Genomic DNA, 10,385 nt, shown 5'->3' on the forward strand with positions numbered 1-10,385 from the left:
GAGTGCGAACAGCTCTTCCAGAGAACCTGGATTCAGTTTTTAGCATCCACACAGCAGCTCATGACCAGCTGCAGTTCCAGTTTCTGGGGATCTGATCCTATCTTCTGGTCTCTATGCGCACCCATGTAGTTCACAGACATACATGCAGGCAAAACAACAATACACATAAAATTCCAAACACTTAAAAGATTGCTGCAACCAAACACCACGACCAAAGAGCAAGTTGGGGAGGAGAGGATTTATTTGGCTTATGCTTCCATCTCACTGTTCATCACCAAAGGAAGTCAGGACAGGAACCCAAACAGGGCAGGAACCTGGAGGCAGGAACTGATGCAGAGGCCACTGGCTTGCTTCCATGCCTTGCTCAGCCTGCTTTCTTACAGAACCCAGGACCATGAGCCCAGGGATCGCACCACCCACAATGGGCTGGGCATTCTCTTGTTGATCACCAACTGAGAAAATGCCTTACAGCTGGATCTCATGGAGGCGTTTCCTCAACTGAGGCTCCTTTCTCTCTGATGACTCTAGCTGCGTCAAGGTGACACAAAACCAGCCAGTACAGCTGGAGAGATGGCTCAGTAGTTAAGAGTGTATACTCTTACGGAGGAACCTGAGGTTGGTCCCCAGTACACAAGGGGTCAGATGCCTCTGGCCTCCTCAGGCACCTGCACTCGCATCCACATACCCATCTACAGACAGGCACCAATACACATGATTTTGAAATAACAAATAAACATCACCCTTACCAACAAAACTAAAACAAACAAACAAGCAAAAACTCAATATAGTTAAGTGTGCTGGACCCCCCTGACTTAGCTAGTGAGAAACTTCAGCTAGACCCTGGCATAAGGGATTCCTCTGCCCTCATTTTCCCTTTCTATCTTGCCTGGCTCCCACCTTATCCTCAGGACCTATGGGAAAAATCAGATTCCCTATTCTCTCAAAGCTTCCAGAAGTGTCTTTTTAACCACTTCTTCTTCCTCTCCTAGTAGGTCTCATTTCTGGGTCCACCCAACACATTCTTCCTGTCCTGGCAGGAACCATCCTGACTCTGGGTCACCTGACACATTTTCTGCCTTCCTAGGGGCCCTGAAAGTCAAGGGCCCCCGATGCAGCACCCATGCCCACAGCCACAGCAGAGAGAGCCTCCGCTGCTACACGCATCAGCACCAAGACACCTCCCTGTGGGATCTAGGGGAAACCATACTTCATGTTACGGGGCTCTGAGGGTTTTGTCAGGGAGATTATTTTCCCCACCTCAATATAGTCTGTGGATTAGAGTTTCTATTCTGAAAGGTGTATAAAATCCTTCACAGGATTCAGATGAAACGGAAATAAATGTGTTTGAGTAGCCTGACTTGGCGTAGACCTAAATAAAGGAGACACAGGACTCTTGGCAGATGGGCGTTGAGTTTGGGTCTTAAAGATGACTAAGAGTTCAACAGTAAAAGCATATAGAGAAAGGTGCTCGCATATCCACTCAGCACGTTCCCCCTTTCAAACACCAATTATTCTCTGTTACATGCCAGGTCCGGTGTGAGGAAGGTGGAGAATAACAAACATGGAGAGATCCCTGTTCCCAGCAAAGCCCACAGAGGGTTAACGTCAAGGTCAGAACGTGGAGCCTGACGTACAGCTCACTTCCCATTGGCTCTTCCCCGCCCCATACCATTAACACACCCAGGAAATGTCAGTCCTGTGTGTCATCTGAGGCTCTGAAGCGTAGTAAGTGGGGTCCTGCAGACTGGCCTCGTGTGTGGACGTAATCCATTCATGTCCTCTGACAGGCCCCAAAGATGACTCCAACCAAACCCTACTCCCAGGAAACTGCTCATCAGGTCTAGGAGAGAGACAAGCAGGTCTCACATTCCTGTCATTCAGGTCTCTGTGAGGTCACCTCCTTCAGGAGGCCTTCCTGGATTGCTCTAGACAAAGTGTCTCCTGTTGGTCACCAATCTCCGTGGCTCAACCCACTTCCTCTGGGTTATACCTGTGGCAGCTGCTGTTGTATTGTTGGCGTCTTATCTGATACCATCTTCCCCATCACACTCTCTATTTTAATCCCCCTGCCGTGAAACAGAGATATCTGCCAGATTAGATGTGCATATCAAATGAGATCCTAGGAACAGATTTATTTCAGTCCATGCTATTGAGGGGCTGGAGATGGCTCAGTGCTTAAGAGCACCAGATGAACACAGAGATACCAGGCTCAGTTCCCAAAATGGTGGCTCACAACCATCTGTAACGCCAGTTCCAGGGGACCCAATAACTTCCCCTGACCTCTGCGGATACCAGGTATACACTGATGTACACACAGACGTCCAGGAAAAATAGTCATTTCCATAATATAAAATTCTAGAATGTGTGTGTGTGTGTGTACTCTGGGTGATTGGGCTGGAGAGATGGCTCAGTGGGTAAAGGCGCTGGCCACCAACCCCGTGGACCTAAGTTTGACCCGTAGGACCCATATAGTGGAAAAAGAGAGATGACACCCACAAATGGTCCTTTGACCTCCACACATGCTCTGTATCATGCCGACATACAACAAATTAAATAAATGCAAATTTTTAAAGGTAGCTGTTAGAGGCTAAAAAGATGGCTCGGCAGTTTAAAAAGCTCTTGACATGAGGACTACAGTGGGAGCCCAGCCCAAACACCTGGAACACATGGATGAAATGAATCTTTTTAGAGGATGGCTATTAACGTACACCTGTCCTGGACTCACTTTGTAGACCAGGCTGGCCTCGAACTCACAGTGTAGGCTCTGTTTCTTAACAATTAAACTTTATTATACAACCCAACTAGCTTACACAAGAGGGAAAAAAGGTTAATGGGAAAAAAGAGTGAACCTTCCAGTATCCGTTCCACAGGACGGGTCCTTAGGTGTCTCTGGCCTGTGTGCTGTGGCCTGTTCGCTGATCCACATGCACTCAAGCCTGGTCTGAACCTGCTGCTGCTGCTCTCCTCCCTGCCTGCCTGCGAAGGGCAGTCTCCTTCTCCCTTTGAGGGTCGATTAGAAAGACAATAGTCCAGGTGGAGTCCCCAGGTCTGCTTCCTGAATTCCAGGCCCAGGATGGCTCCACTCAGTCTGTCACAGGGTATCCATGGGGTGCCCAAGGGTAAAGCCCACCAAGATTGCTTTCACCTGTGACAAAGCTTACAGTCTTTCCCACACTCACAGCAATCCACCTGCCTCAGCCTCCCAAGTGCTGGGATTAAAGGTGTGCGCCACCACCACCCAGCTAACATGGACCTTTTAAAAGATCTTATTTTATCTTTCGTTAGGCGTGTGTGTGTGTGTGTGTGTGTGTGTGTGTGTGTGTGTGTGTGTGTGTGTGTGTGTGTGCGCGTGTGCGCGTATGTGTGTGTTGCGGATGAGCATGTACATTCATATGCCAGAAGAGGGCATCAGAGCTCTAGGATCGGGAGTTTAATTCACTATATAGGCTTCGGTGAGCCAGCTGATGTAGATGCTGAGACCGGAACCCAGGTCCTCTGGAAGAGCAGAAATGCTCTTTACCACAGAGCCACCATCCTCCAGCCCCCCCCCCAATGTATTCTTAAAGTACGTAACGTGGTTCTTAGCACACCACGTCTAGTTCCATCTCTCAGAGACATCCACATCCGCACGGAGAGTAACTGTTTCCTTGGCTGACATGCACTTGCAGACTGTGAAGGGGCTCTGTGGGGATGAAAAGACGGTTTGTTTAATATTCGTCACAAAGCAGGCACTTTCTTTTGGGTGTGTGTGTTCACATGCACATGTGCGTGTGTGCGTGTGTTGGCCAGAGGTGCACACCATTCATCTCCTTGTTTGCATTCGTCTCTTCCGTTTGCACGTGTGTGCGTGTGTGCCAGAGGTGCACATGTGCGTGTGTAGGCCAGAGGTGCACATGTGCATGTGTGTGTGTGTTGGCCAGAGGTGCACACCATTCGTCTCCCTCTATTGCGCTCCACCTTTTCTTCTGTTTGCAAATATCACTTGTTAACTTTTTTATTTTTTAAAATTCATTCATTTATTTGATATGTGTGGGTGTCTTGCCTGTATGTAGTGTCTGAGCACTATACACATGCAGTGCCCAAGGAGGCCAGAGGAGGGCATCAGATCCCCTAGAGCTGGAGTCACAGTTGTGAGGTTGCTAGGGATTGAACCCATGTCTGTGTCCTCTGAAAGAGCAAGCAACTCAGTGCTCTTAACCCCTGTGCCACCTCTACTGCTCCTTAACACATTTCATTACTTTTAATTTGTGTGCACATGATGGGGGCTGAGGGGTATTCATGCCACAGTGCACACGTAGAGGTCAAAGGTCAGCTCACACAAATCAACTCTCTCTTCCACCATCGTGGGTCCTGGGGATCAGCTTCAGGTCACCTTTGTCAGCGAGCATCTTTACCCACTGAGCCTTCTCATTAGTCCTATTTAGGCCTCTCACTGGACCTGGACCTCACTGATTGGCTAGCCTGGCTGGCCAGCGAGGCTTGCACGGTAAGTACTTTACCCGCTGAACCGTCTCCCAGACACACTCTGAGAGTACTACCTGTTGACGATGCCACCTGCCCTGGTTACTATTGTCACAGAACAGCACCAGCACCTAAGTCGCACGCCTAAGCTTTGCCTCCAAGACAACTGGGCACAGGTGGTCCAGCGTTGTTTTGGGTTCTGCTTCTGCCTCGGGGGTATCCAGGCACCATGGTGCACAGATGCTGGGCCTGAAGGAACGAAGCTTAGCAGGGCAGGCAGGTGGGTTAGCAGAACTTGCTTGATTCATCAGTGAGGGGGGCTTTTCTTTATTGGGGAGAATAAGGGCTATATAAACCTTGGGGAAGTGGGTAGGGAGTTTTGGGGTGAATGTACATCGATGGCTGGGGCTGAGGGCTCAGGTGCTGGGAATGATTCACTTGAATGGAGAGGAATCCCAGGTGCTAGCTAGACATATCCTGAAATACGGCCACCATGTGGCAGAGATAGGGGCCACAAAGCTATGTGCACCAGGGCATGCAGGCCCAGATTGAGGAGGGATCCATCCTTATGCCTGCCATTGTCACTCTAGCTCCAGGCCGGTTTCCCTGGTCACACAGGTCACTTGCCCCACCACCCAGCTCACACTGCCACAGCACAGGGAAGGAGTGTTCCAAAGAGCAGCTCTCAGCTTGAGAGGCAGGCTCCCGGGCATCGGAAAGTGGACACGCTGACAGAGCCAGGTCAGCCTGGAGAAATCAGAGAAGGCATGCCAGCAGAGGGGCGCTTAGCTTGGGTCCTGAAGATGAGGAAGGATGTGAAGGAAGACACTCAAGCATTAGCATCTTTGGAGGATTCTGGAGAACCACACCCAGAACAGGGTGATGTTGGGGACAGAGGTGAGTCAGAGCCAGGCTGGGCCGTCCCAGAGGCGGGGGGTGGTGGGGGTGGTGGTAAGGGCACGAGGACAGGCGTGAGACACTGGGGGGGGGGGGCATGGAGAGAGGCTTGGGCTTGATTCCAGGGTTTTTTGAGCACCTGGGTTCTTGGGGGGACTGTGGGGAAGGGGACAGGTCATGACAAGAGTGGGTTAATCCAGATGGGACCAGATTTTGCAACACCACAGGAGAGGCATGTGTGTGTGCATAAGGGAGGAAACCCTGACCCCAGTCCCAGAACAGGTTTGGTTTGGCGGAGATAGCTTCATTTTCACTCATAGGTTCATATTCCCCACCCCACCCCCTCTCTCTGCCTTCCTTCCCTTCCTCTTCCTTCTCCTCCCTGCTCCCCTCCTCCTCCTCCAAGCTACAGAACATTCTGGAAGCAAATCTTGCAGCCTGAGGACATGAGAAACAAACCCCCACCCTCTTAAGTCTCTGGTAGAAACTCTCCAAGGCCAGGTACCCTTCCCCCACTTAGCTCATTCTGCTGAGCTAGGAGACACCATGGAAAGCCTTCTTGTGCCCCCTCCCCTCCCGGAGGACCCTGACATCAGGACTTCCCCCTCCCCCGGGGACATTTCCCAATCCTGATTAATCACAGGGCCGGCCCCAGGGAGGAGGAAGATCTCTATGGCTTACCATAAAGAAGGCCAGGCGCCCAGCATCAGGCCGCTGGACCTACGCCCAAGGCCATGAAGCTGGGACTCACCTTGGTGTTGCTCTCTCTGCTGGCAGGTGAGACGCTTAGACCCGTGCCCTCTAACGCCACGTTCCCCTATAAGGCATCCTCTTCCCTTCGGACTCCCCAGCATCCTCTTCCACGAGCCTGCCCACTGTGACCCCTGTGCCCTCCACCGCACCCCAGGTCACTGTGGAGCTGAAACTCGCGCCGTGGGAGCCAGGGAGTGCCAGCCCAACTCTCAGCCCTGGCAGGCCGGCCTCTTCTACCTCACCCGGCAGATCTGCGGAGCCACGCTCATCAGTGACCAATGGCTGCTCACAGCTGCCCACTGCCGCAAACCGTGAGTGTCCAGAGCTGGCAGACCCAGCAGAGACTGGGAAACAGAAATAGGGGAAGAGCAGGCATGGGGGTGGGAGGATTGGGGCTGGAGGCAGGAGAGGGTTGACACCAGGCCAGGGTTCTTAGAATCAAAAAACTGATTCTGAGACTCAACGCATAGGCTCTTCAGGGTCTCACTGCGTAGTCGTGGCTATCCTGGAACTTGCACTGTTCCAGACTGACCTGGAGCACAGAGATCCACAGACATCTGCCTCCCCAGAGTACTGGGGTTATAAGCATCCTGACCCAATCAGAAACTCAAGATCATTTTCAATTACATAGAGTTCTAGACCAGCAGAGATACACAGGACTCTGTCTCAAGAATAAAACAAGAGAAAAGAAGGAAAGGAACGAGTGATGGAGGGAATGTAAAAAGAGAAAGAAAGAAAATTAAGAGAGGGGGAAAAAGAAGAGTAGTGAGAGAGGAGGGGCCAAGGGAAGAAAGAAAGGACAGAGAAAGGCCAAGAGAGAGACGGACATGGAAAGGAGAGGAGAGTGGGGTGGAATTCTAGAAGCCTACAGTCAGAAATTATCAGATTTTTTTCAGCCACAGTGTTTGGAATAGAGAGATTTCTAGAAGTTAGAGCAGTAACATGTAAAATCTGGCTGGTTTATTATCCCAGCATCCCACTATTGCGGTGTCTTATGGATCAAGAAGGCCTGCCTCAGAGGGCTCTGAGCTGTAGATAGTTGCCATTTTTCTGAGTCAAATATTTATAGACTGCTAGACCTGTAAAACACTTGTCATGCCATCCTTGGATATACTGGGACTCCAGAATCTTTGAGCATTGGGTTTAATGCGGACAACCTTAAAATCCTGGAGTTTGTTTTTAAGACACGGTTTCACATAGCTCAGGCTGGCCTTGAACTTGCCATGTAGCCAAAGATGGCCCTGAACACCTCTTCTTACCTCCTCCTCTTCCTGAGTGCTGGAATGGATGACAGGTTTTCACAACCACAGGACTAAAATCGTGGGCTTTTTGACAAAATGAGGTGTAGGGTGTTAGAAGCATGGCTCTATACAGTTCCCTAAGCTGAAGTTCTCAGAGTCCCGGAAGCACAGGCAATGGTGTGTCAAACTCTTAGAATTCTAGGATCCTGATTCTGACTGTTCTGGGGTCCTGGACCCCATGAGGTAAAATAATCCTCTGCACATTGTCCCCAGACAAGGTTACCTAGGGTGTTCCAATAATCTCTCCAGGAATTTCCCAACATGCATCACTCCAAGACGGGCACCATGTTGGGCTGAGAGAGTGATATTTTGATTTAGTCCCCAAGATAAGAGGATAAATGGCAGGGCTGTGGAGATGGAGGAAGAGTCAGGGAGGCTAGATTGGATGAGGGCCTAACTTCTCCGTCCCCAGGGTGTCAGAGAGGGGTAGACACAGAAATAAAACCTCACGCTCCCCAAACCCCAAATTTTCAATCATGGCCCTGGTACTTCATAGAAAGTCCCCAAGTGTCCACAGCATGAACTCAGACCAGAACACGTTTTCTGGGGCCTGCAGCAAGAGAGCCTAAGGTTAGATCTGAGGAAGAAATATCTGTGCAATAAAGGATATTACGGGTGGGAGCGGCTTAAGGCCTCTTGGAAAACTTGGACGTTTTCCACATCCCACCCCCCATCCATACACACGTTGAAAACACTTAAAGCCACTCCCACAGAAGCCACCAGACCTGTGGCGGCAGGGGTGGGGTTGTTTTTGTGTGGTAGGTGGGGTCCCCATGCTTCCACAAGGTTCCAGTGGACCCAGGTCACCACTGAGGCCCCAACAAAGGTAGGTGACTTTGAAAAGTAGGCTACAAGGAGCAGAGCCTCAGAGACGGTGTGTGTGGCCGTGCAGGGGCACACAGTACCTTGGGTGGACTCAGCGTCCCCCCCCCACGCCCGGCCCCACCCTGATCTCTGAAGTCCATCCTCACAGGTACCTGTGGGTCCGCCTTGGGGAGCATCATCTGTGGCAGTGGGAAGGCCCCGAGAAGTTGTTTCTGGTCACAGATTTCTTCCCCCATCCTGGCTTCAATCCGGATCTCTCAGCCAACGACCACAATGATGATATTATGCTGATCCGGCTACCCAGGAAGGTCCGGTTGAATGCAGCTGTGCAGCCCCTCAACCTCACCCAGAGGCTGCCAGCCGTGGGCTCCCAGTGCCTCATCTCTGGCTGGGGCAGTGTGTCCAGCTCCAAAAGTATGTACTTGCCCTTAGCTCTGGGTCATCTCTTACCATCTCCCTTCTCTTCTCTTTCTCTTCCTCCCTCCTCTATCTGCTCTTCCTAAATCATTTCTTTCCCCTCCTCTTTTCCTTCTCCCTCTTCTTCCTCCCTTCCCTTTCTCCCACCTTCATCCTTTCTCCTCCTTTTCCCCTCCCCAGGGCCTCCTCCATAGGACATGCTAGCTCCCAGCCTGGCTCCAGGTTCAGTGGGAGGGCTTGTGTCAAGGGGTTATTGGGTAGAGTAAGAGAGCACGAGACCCATGGCCTCCTTTAGCCTCTGTACATGCCCCCCACACACATAGGTGCACATACCACAAACATACACGCAGAAAATTCAGGACAGAGTGTGGTGGTGCGCGTCTTTAATTCCCACACTTGGGAAGCAGAGGCAGACAGACCTCTAGGAACTTGAAGCCAGCTTGCTCTACGTAGCAAGTTCTAGGTTAGCCAAGGCTCATGTAGTGAGATTCTGTCAAAAAAAAAATACATATAATAAATATAAATAAATAAATAATAAAATTCAAAGAATGGGCAAAAATGTGCTCACACTCACAAAATATACAGGCTACCCTTCAGAGTAGCAGTAGAGGCTACACCCCAGGGACTTCTGTCCAAAAGAGACCATGTACACACACTGTGCTATCCAGTTCCTGTTAACATTTTTTGGCCCTTTGCTCTGCATGTTTGCCTGCCTTGCCATTTGCCTCTGACAGTGGTTTTCCCCTCAGAAATGTCTAACTCCCTCTCTGGTCTCTACTCACCCTACTCCTGTGAGTTTTGCACACACACACACACACACACACACACACACACACACACACACCTTCCTCTCTCTCTCTCTCTCTCTCTCTCTCTCTCTCTCTCTCTCTCTCTCTCTCTCTCTCTCCTTTTACCTTCTCCTCCTCTTACCCATCTGTCTTCTCCAGGCCTGTGACAGTCTGGCTTGTCATCTCTGAGTCTTAGCCCTGTGGTTCCTTAGAAGTCCTGATGAAAGAAAGGCTACAGGGAAGGTTCTGGGGATGCTGCCTGGGATTCCGGAAACATCCTTCACTCTCTGTCTTCTTCCTCAACAGTACAGTACCCAATGACACTGCAGTGTGCCAACATCAGCATCCTGGACAACAAGCTTTGTCGCTGGGCATACCCAGGCCACATCTCAGAGAAGATGCTGTGTGCTGGCCGGTGGGAGGGAGGCCGAGGCTCCTGTCAGGTGAGCTACCCGCTGCTGGGAGGAGGCAGTTTTCTAGGCAGGAGATGACTGGAGCCACAGACCGCAGGATCTAGGGAAGAAGAGTCTTGGGATCCAGGCTGAGTTCTGAGGATTCAGGGAGCCGAGAATGATGCATGGTCCAGTGGGGTGAGGGCTCTGGGCTTTCATTCCTGGGTCTGAGGGAGGGGAGGCTACAGACTAGGCTTCCTGGGTGCTGAACAGCAGGAAAGAGGAGCCTTTCTCAGGAGGAAGAAACTTTGATTCTCCTGAATAGATCCAGCTAACAGCTCTGCTTTTCATCCCCGCACAGGGTGACTCTGGGGGACCCCTAGTGTGCAACAGAGCCCTGACAGGTATAGTGTCTGGGGGATCTGAGCCTTGTTCCAGACCTCAGAGACCTGCTGTCTACACCAGCGTATGGCACTACCAGGACTGGATTGAAAAATCTATAGAAGAAAACTGAGTCCATGCCAAGGACAGACTGAGAAGAAGATACTGCA

General features: G+C 51.0%; 1 protein-coding gene across 1 annotated transcript; it reads left to right on the top strand.

The window, feature by feature from the left end:
- The first annotated feature begins 5,688 nt into the window (after positions 1-5,688).
- Positions 5,689-10,385, top strand: Klk9 (kallikrein related peptidase 9). The gene is made up of 5 exons (XM_051149411.1): positions 5,689-6,135; positions 6,266-6,422; positions 8,386-8,651; positions 9,749-9,885; positions 10,196-10,385. Exons 1-5 carry the CDS (start codon positions 6,093-6,095, stop codon positions 10,346-10,348), a joined length of 756 nt encoding a protein of 251 aa, XP_051005368.1. The 5' UTR covers positions 5,689-6,092; the 3' UTR covers positions 10,349-10,385.

The sequence above is a fragment of the Acomys russatus genome, chromosome 7, assembly GCF_903995435.1.
Source record: "Acomys russatus chromosome 7, mAcoRus1.1, whole genome shotgun sequence".
Taxonomy (NCBI): domain Eukaryota; kingdom Metazoa; phylum Chordata; class Mammalia; order Rodentia; family Muridae; genus Acomys; species Acomys russatus.